We start from the raw sequence: 14504 nt of genomic DNA, 5'->3' as shown, positions 1-14504 counted from the left end.
ATCTCTGTAGCACTGGCAGCAATCTCTAAAATATCAGAGACATAAGCAGAGACTGGCAATGATAAATTTTTAGAAATATGTCCCTTGGAGACTGATATCTCAATCCCCAACCAAAAGCTAATTAATGAACTGTCAATATACATATGTGTGTTTTTATATACAGTATATATACAGTCTTTAGTAGCCACGAAAATCATGATGAGGGATGGAAGCAAAAAAATGTTCACCTTTAGCCCAGAAGGCTGAACTATAGCCTGAGCAGTTTCGATAAGGATCAAATACATGCTGGTTGCTACATTCTTAAAGGGTCTCATGACTGCCTGTATGTGTCACCCGTAGTTAATATCGAGCTGAATGATAAGCACCAGAGAAATCTTGCAAAAGTAGTTTATATATATATATATATAGAGAGAGAGAGAGAGAGAGAGAGAGAGAGAGAGAGAGAGAGAACCAGCAGAGGAGAGGGACAGAGGGACAGAGAATCCTAAGCAGGCTCCACACTCAGCACAGAGCCCTATGCGTGGCTCAATGGGGGGGTTGGAAGCAGGGCTCAACACAGGGCTTGACGAGGCCTCGATCTCTCGCCCCTGGGATCACAAACTGAGACGAAATTGAGTCTGTTGCTCAACTTACTGAGCCACCCAGACACCCCCCACCCCCAGTGGACACAGTTATTTATTTGTTTGTTTGTTTGTTTATTTAAAGGAATCTCTGCCCCCCGTGTGGGACTAGAACTCATTACCCCAAGACCAAGAGTTACATGCTCTACTGAGCCAGCCAGGCACCCTGCAAAAGTAGTTTTATGAGTAGAAATTTGAAGGAACATTTATGACCACATCATAAATGCACATCTCCCCCGTGAGCACTAAGCATATAACCCACCAGCTTCATAGAGCAAAAGTGCAGCCCTTTCTACCCATGGGTCCTGGCCCTTTGCTACTTAAATAGAGGTACTAAGTTGCACTTCAACAACCTGAAGACATTTTTGGTGACCGCACAGGGGGATTACAGAGTGAATCCATGAGGCTTGGTGTGACTTGGTAAGTCTCTTTTATTTCCTCAGCCTCTATTTCTTACTTGTTCTTTTCTGGAGATGTCCTGAATAGTATGATCCTTCAACCCAGTGTGATCCTTCAATGAACATAGAATCCAAGATAGGTCTGACAACGTGCTTCCAGAAAGGGACTGAGGAGGTGGGGGGGGACTATTACCCCATCGGGGCACTCACCCAACGGGGGACTGCTCCCTTGGGACTGGATCATGGATAAAGCTCAGGAGAAAGTTGCCCGGATTGGATAGGAGCTCCATACTTCATTTTCCATGTCTCTCATTTGTCCTTACCTGTGTGGGCTATTTTTGGCATTCCTGGTCTTGCTCTTAGATTGAAAGCACTTCTGGTTTAGATATATGACACTTAATATGATATAAAAGAGCTGCCCCTTCTTAACAAAGGCCGGGACCTCTGCCCCATCCATTACTATGAGGTACAGAGGCTTACAAAGGGTTTTGTTATGGGTCGTCAAATACATCAACTCCCTCAAAGTGTAAAGAGACAGCCCCAATCTCTGCCACGATTCAGTCCATTCACCAGCTCCTATGGTAATCTGGAATGCATGAGGGAAGATGAGGGAGGTCGAGTCCCTTCCCAGGTAGTACAAAGGTGTCGGAGCAGTTGACAAGAGGGACGCCTCCCCCTACTCTGAGCCCCAGGAAGCTTGGGCAATATTCCTGATGGGACACCATTCAGAAGCTGAAGGGGATTTTGGTAACGGACTCCCAGTTAATGTACTCTCCTCATTTTGTAGGCATTAACTATGGGATCAGTTTCATCAATCCCAGAGGATTCCCTCTTGGGCTATCTTCTAATATACTGGATTCAATTTGGATTTAGAGAAAAAGCACCAGGGGTGCCTGAGTGGCTCAGGCAGTTAAGTGTCCGACTTCGGCTCAGGTCATGATCTCATGGTTCATGAGTTCAAGCCTCGCGTTGAGCTCTGTGCTGACAGCTCGGAGCCTGGAGCCTGCAGCCTGCTTTGGATTCTGTGTCTCCCTCCCTCTCTCTCTCTGTTCCTCCCCTGCTCGCGCTGTCTCTCTCTGTCTCTCAAAAATAAATAAACGTTGAAAAAAAATTTTTGTAATTTAAAGAAAAAGCACTAAAGCTCACCTCCAACCCAAATAATAAATATTCTGCCCCCTAGTTAACAACTGTCAATAAAAGATAGAAACCCACCCCCCAGGGTGTACAGCTCTCTCTCTTCTTGAGCTCACCCATTCTCAGACCTTGAGGGTGTATTTTTTGCTTTAACAAACTTTCCCGCTTGTTACTCTTCTACTGTGCTGCCTGTCTTTCCTTGAATTTCTTCTCGTGACAAAAACAAGAACCTTCAGTGACTCCTTTGGGTCTGTCTGGGAAGAGGCTCCAGGGCCCGGGATCTTCCTGGTTCACTTAGCAACATCTTTTTGGCAGTCACAAAGGAACAAGGCAATCCATTGAGCGACCCTCTTCATCGGTAAGTCTCCAACTCCTGCTTTCTAAGAGTCGGACGTTCAACCAACTGAGCCACCCCCAGGCGCCCCTAGACTTTTTAAATTGACAATGTTGCATTAGTTCCAGGTGTATAACATACTGATTCAACAACTCTACATTATGCCGTGCTCACCACAAGTCACCATACAATGTTATTACAATAGCACTGACTTATTCCCTGTGCTGTACCTTTCGTCCCTGTGACTCATTCATTCAATAACTGGAAGCCTGTACCTCCCACTCCCCTTCACCCATTGTGTCCATTCCCTCACCCCCTTCCCCTCCGGCAACCATAAGTTTGTTCTCTGTATATAGGGGTCTGTTTCTGCTTGCTTGTTTGCTCAATTGATTTGTTTTTTCAGATTCCACAGATAAGTGAAACCATACAGTATTTGTCTTTCTCTGACTTATCTCACTTAGCTTTGTACCCTCCATATTGTATGTGTGCACACACACATACATGTTGCCACTTTTTTATCCATTCATCTATCAATGGACACTTAGGTTGCTTCCATATCTTGGCTATTGTAAATAATGCTAATGTGCATGTGTCTCTTTGAATTAGTGTTTTCATTTTCTGTGGGTAAATACCCAGCAGTGGAATTACTGGATTGTATGGTATTTCTATTTAAAAAAAAAAAATTTTTTTTTTAAGAGGGAGAGAGCACAAGAGGAGGAGAGGGGCAGAGGGAAAGAGAGAATCCCAAGCAGTCTCCATGCTCAGCACAGAGCCTGACATGGGGCTCAATCCCATGACCCTGGGATCACGACCTGAGCCAAAAACAAGAGTCAGACCATTAATTGACTGAGCCACCGGGCATCCCTCTATTTTTTTTTTTTTTTTTTTTGAGGTAATTCCACACTGTTTTTCACAGTGCTACACCAATTTACATTCCCATCAACAGGCGCAAGGGTTCCCTTTTCTCAACATCCTCACCAACACTTGTCATTTCTTATCATTTTCATTCCGACAGGTGTGAGGTGATAACTCATTGGGTGGCTTTGATTTGCATTTCCCTGATAATGAGTGATGTGGAGCATTTTTTCATGTGTCTGCTGGCCATCTGGATGTCTTCTTTGGAAAAATATCTATTTATGTCCTTTGCCCATTTTATTTATTTATTTTAAAAAAAAATTTTTTTAACGTTTATTTATTTTTGAGACAGAGAGAGACAGAGCATGAACAGGGGAGGGGCAGAAAGAGAGGAAGACACAGAATCTGAAGCAGGCTCCAGGCTCTGAGCTGTCAGCACAGAGCCCGACGCGGGGCTCGAACTCACGGACCGCAGATCATGACCTGAGCCGAAGTCGGACGCTTAACCGACAAAGCCACCCAGGCGCTCCTCCTTTGCCCATTTTAAATAAGATGATGATGAGGATGATGGTGATTCTTATTTTGGAGTTGAGTTGTAGAAGTTCCTTATACATTTTGGATATTAACCCCATATAAGATATATCATTTGCAAATATCTTCTGTCATTCAGTAGGTTACCTTTTAGTTTTGTGGATGATTTCTTTCACTGTGGAAAAGCTTTTTATTTTGGTGTAGTTGATGTAGTCCCAGTAGTTTATGCTTACTTTTGTTTCCTTTGCCTGAGGAGACATATCCACAATTATGTTGCTAAGGATGACCATCTTGAAATTCTTTTTTATTTTTTTAATGTTTTCATTCATTTTTGAGAGACAGAGAGAGACAGAGCACTAGCGAGGGAGGGGCAGAGAGAGAGGGAGACACAGAATCTGAAACAGGCTCCAGGCTCCGAGCTGTCAGCACAGAGCCCAACGCAGGGCTCGAACCCACGAACCATGAGATCATGACCTGAGCTGAAGTTGGACACTTAACTGACTGAGACAACCAGGCGCCCCAACCATCTTGAATTTTTTTTTTAATTTGTAAAATTATTATTATCATTATTACTTTTGAGAGAGAGGGACAGAGTGTGAGCAGGAGAGGGGCAAAGAGAGAGAGAGGGAGACACAGAATCCGAAGCAGATTCCGGGCTTGAACTCACAAACTGCAAGATCATCCGACCTGAAGTCAGATGCCCAACTGACTGAACCACCCAGGTGCCCCAATGTTGCTTTTAAGAAAGGAACACACAGGGGCGCCTGGGTGGCTCAGTGGGTTAAGCGTCCAACTTCAGCTCAGGTCACGATCTCGCGGTCCGTGAGTTCGAGCCCCGCGTCAGGCTCTGGGCTGATGGCTCAGAGCCTGGAGCCTGCTTCCGATTCTGTGTCTGCCTCTCTCTCTGCCCCTCCCCCGTTCATGCTCTCTCTCTGTCTCAAAAATAAATAAACATTTAAAAAAATAAAATAAATTAAATAAAAAAATAATAAAAAAATTTTAAAAAAAGAAAGGAACACACACCCACACCCCCCCCCCCCAACGGACCTATGTGAGGTGACAGATGTGTTAAGTTACTGTGCCAATCATTTCACAATATATACATATATCATCAAATCATCACTTTTAACAATTGGGAGGAGAGTTAAAGGACAACTTTCACTTTTTGATCTATGTCTTATGTTACTTTAATTCTTAAGACAGAGTAAGTTGTGTAATTTTTTTTTAATAACAAAAACTCAAATAAATGCATACGTATATATGCATAAAAGAAAAAAACTGAGAGGCAAACCACCAGAAATATTTATGGCTGAATGGTGAGATTATAGACAACATTATCATTCTTCTGGGTAATTTTCTGCATTTTTGAAATCTCCTAAAATGAGAATTTATTACTGTGATCGCTTTCCACTTAAATTTGCAAAAGAAATATTTTTGAAAAATTATTTGTAGGAAAGGTAGAAAGGAGAGATTCCTAATGTTCTATATTATTTAATAAATATTTAATGAGCACTTCGCGCATGCTAGACCTTGTACTCATTGCTGGCGTTACACTGGTGAATGAGACAGACACTCGCCCTGCCCTCATAGAGCTTAGAATCTAGTGAGGAAGACAGATACTCAACAAGGAATTACAGGAATGTGGGACATCGGTAGGGGATAATGAGTTGCTATGGAAGCTCTGTGAAGATGAGGCAATCTAACCTAGGCTAGGGGTTGGGAAGTCCTCCCAAGGACTAAGGCTAAAAGCTATTCACTTATTGGTAAAGCTTTCTCTTTAACTGTGAGGAAGGTTATTACTGATCACTTCAAAACATTTAACATGCTGGGAAAGGTCCGAATGAGGTTGCTCAGCTTATTTGCTCTACTGATAACCTTCTCCAAGTTACTGGTCATGCATGAGTAATTTGCATTAAGTAAACATGGTTATAGCAGAGCATTTACATTGATTGTATTGATTGTATCAGTAAGGATTATGAAAGTCAGCTCCAGCCAGCTGAAGCAAAAAATAGATCGCAAATATAAATACTTGGTTTTCTCCCTGCATACCAGTTCCCCCTTTTTCTCTACTCCAAATGAGGGGAAACATGGCTGCCAAAAGATTTTCTTCTTTATATCTCATGGTCTAAGTTCTTGAAGAGGGGCTGGCCCCTCTCAATATCAATGCCAAAATGTTTAGGGAGGGAAGGACTGTAATTTGTCAAACTTGGGTCATCTGGCCACCCCTAGACCAATCTCTTATGGCTGTTCTAAGAGCTTCACATGTATTAACTCCTCATACAACCCTTGAGAGTAGATGTTATTATTATTTGTTTTTTAATTTTTTTTTTAACGTTTATTTATTTTTGAGACAGGGAGAGACAGCATGAACGGGGGAGGGTCAGAGAGAGAGGGAGACACAGAATCTGAAACAGGCTCCAGGCTCTAAGCTGTCAGCACAGAGCCCGACGCGGGGCTTGAACTCACGGACCGTGAGATCAAGACCTGAGCCGAAGTCGGACGCTTAACCGACTGAGCCACCCAGGCGCCCCGTAGATGTTATTATTAACCTCATATGAAATGCGGTGGAAATGATGCTGTGAGTCTTGGAGCCTCGGCCTCAAGAAATCTTGCCCCTTCTACTGTTGCTGTCTTAAAATCTTGAGACCACCGTGCCATGAGGAAGTTCAACATTATGGGTTGAATGTTTCCCACGGATCCTTATGTTGAAGTCTTAATTCCCAGTACCTCAGAATATGAACTTATTTGGAAACAGGGTTTTTAGGGAGGTAATCAGGTTAACATCAGGTCATCAGGGTAGGCCCTAGCCCAATATGACTCACACCCTTAGAAAGGGGGGAAATGTAGATGTAGACACACACAGAAAGAACACCTCGTGAAGTTGCAGGCAGAACTGGGATGATGAAACACCAAAGATTACCAGCAAACCACCAGAAGCTAGGAGAGAGGCAGAGAACAGATTCTTCCTCACAGTCTTCAGAAAGATTCAACCCTGCTGACACTGTGACCTTGGAGTTCTAGCCTCAAGAACTGTGAGCAAATGAATTTCTGTTGTGTAAGTCACCTGGCTGTGGCATGTTGAATACATCTCTTATTCTCCAATAGATTAGATTGTATTAGTTTGCTAGTGTTGCCATAACAAAGTACAGAAGACTGGGTGAGTTAAACAACAGATGTTAATTTCCCTAAGGTATGGAAGGCTGGAAATATGAGATCAAGGTATCAGCAAGGTTGGGTCCTTGGTTTGTAGATGGCTGTCTTCTCCCTATGTCTTCACATGATCTTCCTCTGTGTGGTTTTTGTCCAAACTTTCTCTTCTTATAAGGACACCTTATAAGGTCGTGTCGGAATAGGGTTTACCCTAATAACCTCATTTTAACCTAATCACCTCTTTAAAGATCATACCTTTGAATACAGTCATGAGCCTCAACATATGAAGTTGGGGGAGGACATAGTTCAGCCCACAAGAGGCTGCACGGAGGAGAACAGAGATACTAACGGACGACAGCACCAACTGCCAGATATGTGAATGAGGCCATTGTGAACCTTCCAACTCAGCTGCCCCTCCCTCTGTCACATGAGTGAGCCTAGGTGCCATCAGGAGCAGAACCATCCAGCAAGCCATAGAATTGCAAGAAGTAGTAAATGACTCTTGTTGTAAGTAGTAGGTTTGGGGGTGGTATGTTATGCAATGGAAACAACCCCAGTACACGTGAATTCTAAACCAGGCTCAATTTCTCTACACTATAGTTACTGATAGGCTACATGTTAAGTGGATTGCTTAGTCAGTGATTTCATTATTACCACAGAAAAGGAGTAAATACTAATATATTAATTTACAACGAATGGATGTTATTATTGCTTCTCATAACATTTATATAGCACTTTGCTAATTGTTTGAAATAGTCCCTTAATAATTTATAAAGTTTGTTAATCAAAGAAACATTGAATCATAGACCCTTGGGGCTAAAAGGAACCCAAGAGGTCATTTAATCCAACTCCTTATCTTCAAAGAGAATGACTTTATCCCATCTAGATAAGAATACTCCTCCTCTTCATCATCATCCAAAAAAACTCTTAAAGTGTGGATCTATAAATGGAACTGTATTTGGCACTCTATAGCCCTTTAAAAATTTAATACAAGAATGAGGCAGAGACAAACCACACATAAACAAATCCAAAGTACTGTGTGCACATACAGCTTAAAAATAATGGGTAAAGATGTGACACACACATACACACACACGAATATTATTCAGCCATGAGAAAGAATAAAATCCTGCCATTTGCAACAACATAAATTGACCTGAGGGAATTATTATTATTATTTTTTTCTTGAGGGCATTGTTAAAGTGAAATAAGTCAGACAGAGAAAGACAAATACTGTATGTCACTTAAATGTGAAATCTAAAAAAGCCAAACTCACAGAAACAGAGAAGAGAGGTGCACCTGGGTGGCTCAGTCGGTTAAGTGTCCTACACTTGGTTTCGGCTCAGATCATGATCTCACGGTTTGTGAGCTCAAGTCCCACATCAGGCTCTGTGCTGACAGCGCAGAGCCTGCTTGGGATTCTCTCTCTCTCTCTCTCTCTCTCTCTCTCTCTCTCTCTCTCTCTCCCCTCTCTCTGCCCCTTCCCTGCTTGCTCTCTGTCTCTCTCAAAATAAATAAATAAAAAAGAAAAAAAAGAAATAGTCTAGAATGGTGGTTAGCAGGGGCGGGGGTGGGGAAAATGGGGAGATGTTTGACCAAGGGTACATATCTAGTTTGGGGATAAGCTCTGGGGATCTAATACACAGCATGGTGATTATATCTAATACTACTGTACTATATACTTCAAAGTTGCTGAAAGAGTAGGTCTTAAATGTTGTCAACACAAAAAAGAAATGGTTATTGTGTGACTTGACGGAAGTGTTAACTAAATCTATGTTGGTAATCATTCTGCAATATATGTGTCTCAAATCAACATCTTGTACAACTTAAAGTATGTTGTATGTCAATTACATCTCAATAAAGCTGGGGAAAAAAGGAAAAAATGCTACATATAAAATGACATTTTTTTCTTCCACTTTATCTACATAAACATTTTCCGCCCAGGTAGATAAAACCAATAGAGATAAACATAACTATACAAGCATATACATGTATACAAGTGGTAAAAGAAAAATTGGGGGAAACGTGACAGCTCTCAAATATTTGAAGGGCGGTTATGTAGAAGAAGAAAGATTTATTCTGTTCAGCTACTGCATAGAATTAGGACCAGGGTGAAGCAGGTAGAAGTTCAAGGATGCATGTGTCAGTTTAACTTTTGGATGGAATTTTCAACAATTAGAACTCCTCAAAATAAATGAGTTCCCTCACTGGAGTTATTGTAGAGGGAATTCCAGATTAGCCTAGGTGACTTCTAAGGGTCTTTCCCAAACCCTGTGATGCTGAGCCGCATGTCAAAATTAAACACATTTATCAGCCTGGAAATGCACACTGGTAAACACAGGGATCAGTGGAGCATTGCAACACCCGCCCCCACCCCGTCACCCCCACCCCCTCCCCTACCCCCTTCTGATTACCTTAGAGGAAGGCAATTGAATGTTATAGGCAAAGAATTGTTACCAGCTGTGGTTGTTTTAGGTAGGGACTGCGAAGGGTCCAGGGAAACTGCTAAGTCTGTGGATGAGTGTGAGATTCTCTTATGAAGGAGGCAGGATCTGAGTAGTCCTGAGTACTGTAAGAGGCGTCACTTGGGAGCCATATTGGGGAGAATATGATTATTGGCAAAGTCATAGCTAAGAAAGAATACACCATGAATTAGGCTAATTGGATAAAACATACATGCCTACAATAGGAGGAACAAGAGATGATGCCCATTAAGCAATTATAATCCAGGGTGTCCTGGAAAAATAATTTTGAAACATTAGGTGAAAAATGTTAACATTGTACACAATGAAGGGGAGCGGGAAGCACAGTCGGCAAAGTGATGAGAGGAAGAAACGTTTTTGTTTTAGTGAGTTGCTTGGTGCTGAAGGTCAGGAAGCTAGGCAAGAAAGGCTAATAGGAGAATCCAGCAGACATGACCTGAGTCGAAAGGAACACCGCGTTCATACAGATGTAGAGAAAGAAGTAGATATGAAAGACAATGTGAGAATGTGGCAATGGCCTGGAAATGTAGACTGGTAAAGACCGGGATCAGTGAAGTGTTGCTCCTGAGTCCCTTGCTTCTGGAAACAGTGGTATTGCTCCTATTACAGGGAAGGTAAAGATGATAAGCATCTGTCTTCGGTGTGCCTTGGTGATATGTCTGTCTGATCTTTCGTGCCAGCCCCTGGCTATTGGCTGGTTGAGGCTGGCCCTGTGCTACTATGTACCAGCCCTGCTGCTTTTTTTCACCTGGTTATTGCCCCCACCTGGAGCTCCCAGCTGCCCTCAGTTCGGTTTGAGACGGTACTACAGTACTACTTGGGATTGTTTTTAATGTTTAAAAAAATGTTTTTTAGTGTTTATTTATTTTTGAGAGAGACAGAGAGTGAGCGGGAGAGGCGTAGAGACAGAGGGACAGCCAGACTCCAAAGCAGGCTCCAGGCTCTGAGCGGTCAGCACAGAGCCCGACGCAGGGCTCAAACCCACAAACAGTGAGATCATGACCCGAGCGGAGGTCATGGCTCAATCGACTGAGCTACCCAGGCAGTCCACAAATGTTTTAAATGTTTAAATGTAATTGTCAGTCAAGTCACTTGGCTTTTGTTATATTGAGATGAAATAATTTCCCACACCTGATGAACTAGGTTTCTCCCTAGTCTTATCACCATCCCGCATTCTTAAAATTCCCATTTCACTTTGAAAATTAAAGAAAGGCAAATATCCACAAAATAAATGCACATATCCTAAGTCTCCACTTACAGGATACTTTAGTTTAGATAGGATCTTAAGAATCAATGGTAGAGGAATCTTCATATGCAAAACAAAGGTATTACATAACAGTGCCCATGTGCAAAACCACGTAGGAATGACTAATACAGTGATATATGATTCTACATGCTTTTTGGGGAGGGGTTTGTGTGTGTTTTTGTGGCTGGTGGCAAGTGGGGGTGTGGGGGGGCTCATCTGAACAAATACTGTAGAATTTGTTTCATAACCTAAGTTATACAACTTGAAAAAATTAGGTTTGGGAAAATCTTACTGACTTTGAAAACATTCATTTTTTTTGTACAAATAGTAAACGCTTATATGACACTTAATAAATGTCAAATACTGTTTTAAGTGTTTTATGTTGACCAATTTAATTCTAACCACATCCCTGTAAGATAGGTATTATTGTTATCATCACTTCACCGATGAGGAACTGGTGCACAAAAGGTGAAGTATTTGCCCAAGATTAAATAATTAATAAGTATCAGAGTCCAGTTTTGAACTCAGTCTGGCTTCAGAGTTCCTGCCCTTAACCACTGTACTATACTGTACTCATCTATTATGGAACATGCATGAATTAGCGGAGAGGCCATACCATTATCCTCAAATTAAAATTCTCTCAGATAGCAAAATCCAAACAAACCAAATTCTACTCTATGATAACCTTTATCCTGTGTCAATGATTTTTCCCCCTGTAGTTGCAAACACTTTGGGAATTAAAAGAAAAAAAAAGTATTTTAAACACAGGAAAACTTTGATACAAATGGAAAATTCACATTCTATCCAGTGCTAAAGCATAGTGCTTCTGTTCCCATTTGGGGGAGCAATTTCAGTCATTTCTGGTTACACCCTGGATGGCAATGGGATAATTCCATAGTGTTCTTAAAGTGGTATCAGTGTCAGGGGATGGTTCATCTAAGGTCATCCTGGTTCTCCGGAAGATGCAATAAGGAAAGCTGCATCCACCTTTCCCTCCAAACCTATCTTCCCAGTGGTTGTTCTGTTGCTTCTTTGCAATGCTTCCCATCCTGTCTGTTTTAATTTTAAGCAAAATTTCAGGGTGGTACCTGCAATAACTGATACTTTTTATCAAGGAAATACGGAAGTGAAGGGAATGGTAAGAGGGTAGTTATCAAGTTCTTTGAGAATTCAAAAAAACTGGATCAATATTAAGATGCAAGAATGTGCAGGGGCAGAATGATTAGTGGATATTTATACATACGTTATGTGTGTGCATGGATAAAAAACACTGCTGTTTTGCGTCACCCTCTTTAGACAATATAAGCTAATGATGAGTAAGTTCTGACTCAGAAACAGGGTCAAAGAGAAACATTTTTTTCCCCCTTTGTCATCAAAAGGAGACCTGACCACGTGCACGGTATATAAAGCATACCGGTGGGAAGATTAGCTTTACTGTCAAGCATTGTTAAGGGTAACAGGAACACACATGTGGTTAGACGGTAAAGGAGCTCAAGAGGAATTCATGGTAATATGAGGAGTGGGGCCACAACTGCTTCTCCAGTGAGAGACTTCAAAGTGCAGACAACCGAGGCGAGTGCAACTTAACATCATGAAATAATTTCAAAACACTACAATAAAATAATAATGTACCTTTTTTAGTATCTTCACGTAAATTTTGTATAATCTTAGACTCTAGGCCTGCTGCTGACAGTGGTGTTGAAAGGGAATCTCCTGGGCGTTTTAGGGAGCCTCACCTGGATGGCAAGCAGCAAAAGCCTCGTGCGTTTCTGTCCCGACTGTGCCTGCTAAAGAGCCATGCACCTGGGGCGCTCACCGCAACTGATTGATTTGACAGGTGGAGGTGGGACAGGGATGGCTTTAGACCGTCCATCCCCCAAAGGAGGTAGCATGTAGAGCCGAACTTGGGAGGGATCGCTAAGGCGGATTCAGACCTGGGAGGCCCAGGTGGCGCGGAGGCCCACCAAAAGACCCGAAGGAGCTGTGGACGTGCCAGCGAGGTGGGCTCTGGGGGGACCCACCCCGCGAGGAGGCGGGGGCGGGGCGGGCGGGGCGGGGCCGCCGGGAAGCCCTCCCTCCGAGTAGCGGAGGTGACTGGTCGGGCTGGGGGCGGGAGACGCTCTGTCCCACGCTCGCCCAGTGCTCGGTGGTTTAAAGATGGCGGCGGCGGCGACGGCGGCGTTGGGGGCGCGGAGCCGCGGGAGGAGGAGGGAGGAGAATCTGTGAGTCGCCCAGAGGCAGCGCAGCGGCTGCTGTGAGGAGTCCGCGTGCGGAGCCGCCGGCGGCCCGACCGCTCGGGGCCGGGGCCTGGTCTGGGAAGGAGAGGCCGGAGCAGCGCCGGGAGCCTGAGGCCGGAGCCGAGGAGGAATGTGACCTGGGGTCGGCGGGGGCGCGGGAGTACGCGAGCGCAGGGATGGGGCAGCAGGTGGGCCGCGTCGGGGAGGCTCCGGGGCTTCAGCAGCCGCAGCCTCGCGGGATCCGGGGCAGCAGTGCAGCCAGGCCCTCCGGCCGCAGGCGGGACCTGGCGGGGCGCACCACAGAGGCCGGCTTCAATATCTTCACCCAGCATGGTGAGTGTCCGGGAGCCGGCGTGAGGGCGTGGGGGAGGCTGGGGGTGGGGTTGGGGCGGGGTGGGAGGCAGACAGGCAGCTCTAGGGGGTCGAGGGGTGGCGGGGTGCCTGAGACTGGGGGCGGAATCCGCTGCCATCTGGGCCAGTCACGGGAGGCGAGTCACACCCCTCCCCCCCTCCCGTCTCCAGCCTGGCTGGCAGCTCCTGGGGGCGGAGAAGGAAAGAGAAGTGGTCTTAGGGACCGTGGATGGACTGTGCTGTATCTTGGGACACTGTGTGGCTCGGTGAAGACGGTGGATAGTATCCCCAGGGGAGGGAAGGATGCTGGGAGGTGTGGGCTCGATCCAGTAGGTGTTAGTGTAAATCGGTCGTTAGCGAAGGGAACGGGTTGTGCCTCAAGGGATTTGGAAATAGGAACTGAATCTCAGGAGATAGTGGCGTATAAAGTGTATATGTACGTATAAGTCAGACTAAGAGCAGTGTCAGAATAGTGAGCTGTGACCTGAAATACTATTCCGTGGCAAAGATAAGGGTAGTGTCTCAGTACTTTTGACGTCCCCACCCTCCCCACCCCCGCCCCAAACTGCACATGAAGGGCTTTGCTAGACCCTCCTATGTTCTGCTTTTTTTTGAGTAGGATACACTTCTGAGAAGCTGGTAGGGGTTAGAGGTTGGTGGTCATGGTTAGGACTTTGGATGTGAAGAAGAGTTTTCTTCCTTGTTCATATGCACATGTGTAACATGTATCCTGCGCTAGTCTGGAACCTATTGCTTTGGCTTCATTATCCAGGTATTTTTAGAATGGTTGTCTCCCAACTCTTTTGATCATACCCTCTTATCAGTAAAAGAGCATATACTCCAGGAACTTATGTATCTGTTAATTATATATGTACTTGTTCTGTACCGATATGTTATGTAACTTGTAAATGCACACAGAAATAGAATTTAAGAAAGGATGAGATGAAAAAACAAGTATAATGAGAATTCTGATATTTTTCTACCCTGCAGCCCACTGGATCCATTTGCACTTCCTCTGAGCTGCACCCACACCACTTTTGAGACCACTTTTCTAGAGGAAGGAAGAGTGGCGAAGGGGGAAAAACAATTGAGCTTCATGGGTTATCGTGAGATATCACAAGACCTTAGGCTGAAGAGATAGATGTCACATGGATAGATGTGACAA

At 44.1% G+C, this 14504-nt stretch overlaps 1 protein-coding gene across 4 annotated transcripts in view; it reads left to right on the top strand.

Annotated features, from left to right (window-relative positions):
- Nucleotides 1-12854: 12854 nt before the first annotated feature.
- Nucleotides 12855-14504, top strand: part of ABL2 (ABL proto-oncogene 2, non-receptor tyrosine kinase) — a 116741-nt gene continuing 115091 nt past the window's right edge. For all 4 annotated transcript variants that reach the window (XM_060643650.3, XM_060643646.3, XM_060643648.3 and 1 more), the window contains exon 1: nucleotides 12855-13321. In XM_060643650.3, the coding sequence (XP_060499633.1) occupies nucleotides 13165-13321 (157 nt within the window). In that variant the 5' untranslated portion in view covers nucleotides 12855-13164. The remainder of the gene's footprint in view (nucleotides 13322-14504) is intronic.

Source organism: Panthera onca, chromosome F1 (assembly GCF_046562875.1).
Source record: "Panthera onca isolate mPanOnc1 chromosome F1, mPanOnc1 haplotype 2, whole genome shotgun sequence".
In the NCBI taxonomy this organism is placed as follows: Eukaryota; Metazoa; Chordata; class Mammalia; order Carnivora; family Felidae; genus Panthera; species Panthera onca.
Note: the sequence above shows the minus strand (reverse complement) of the source record. Positions and strands in the feature narration are given on the sequence as shown.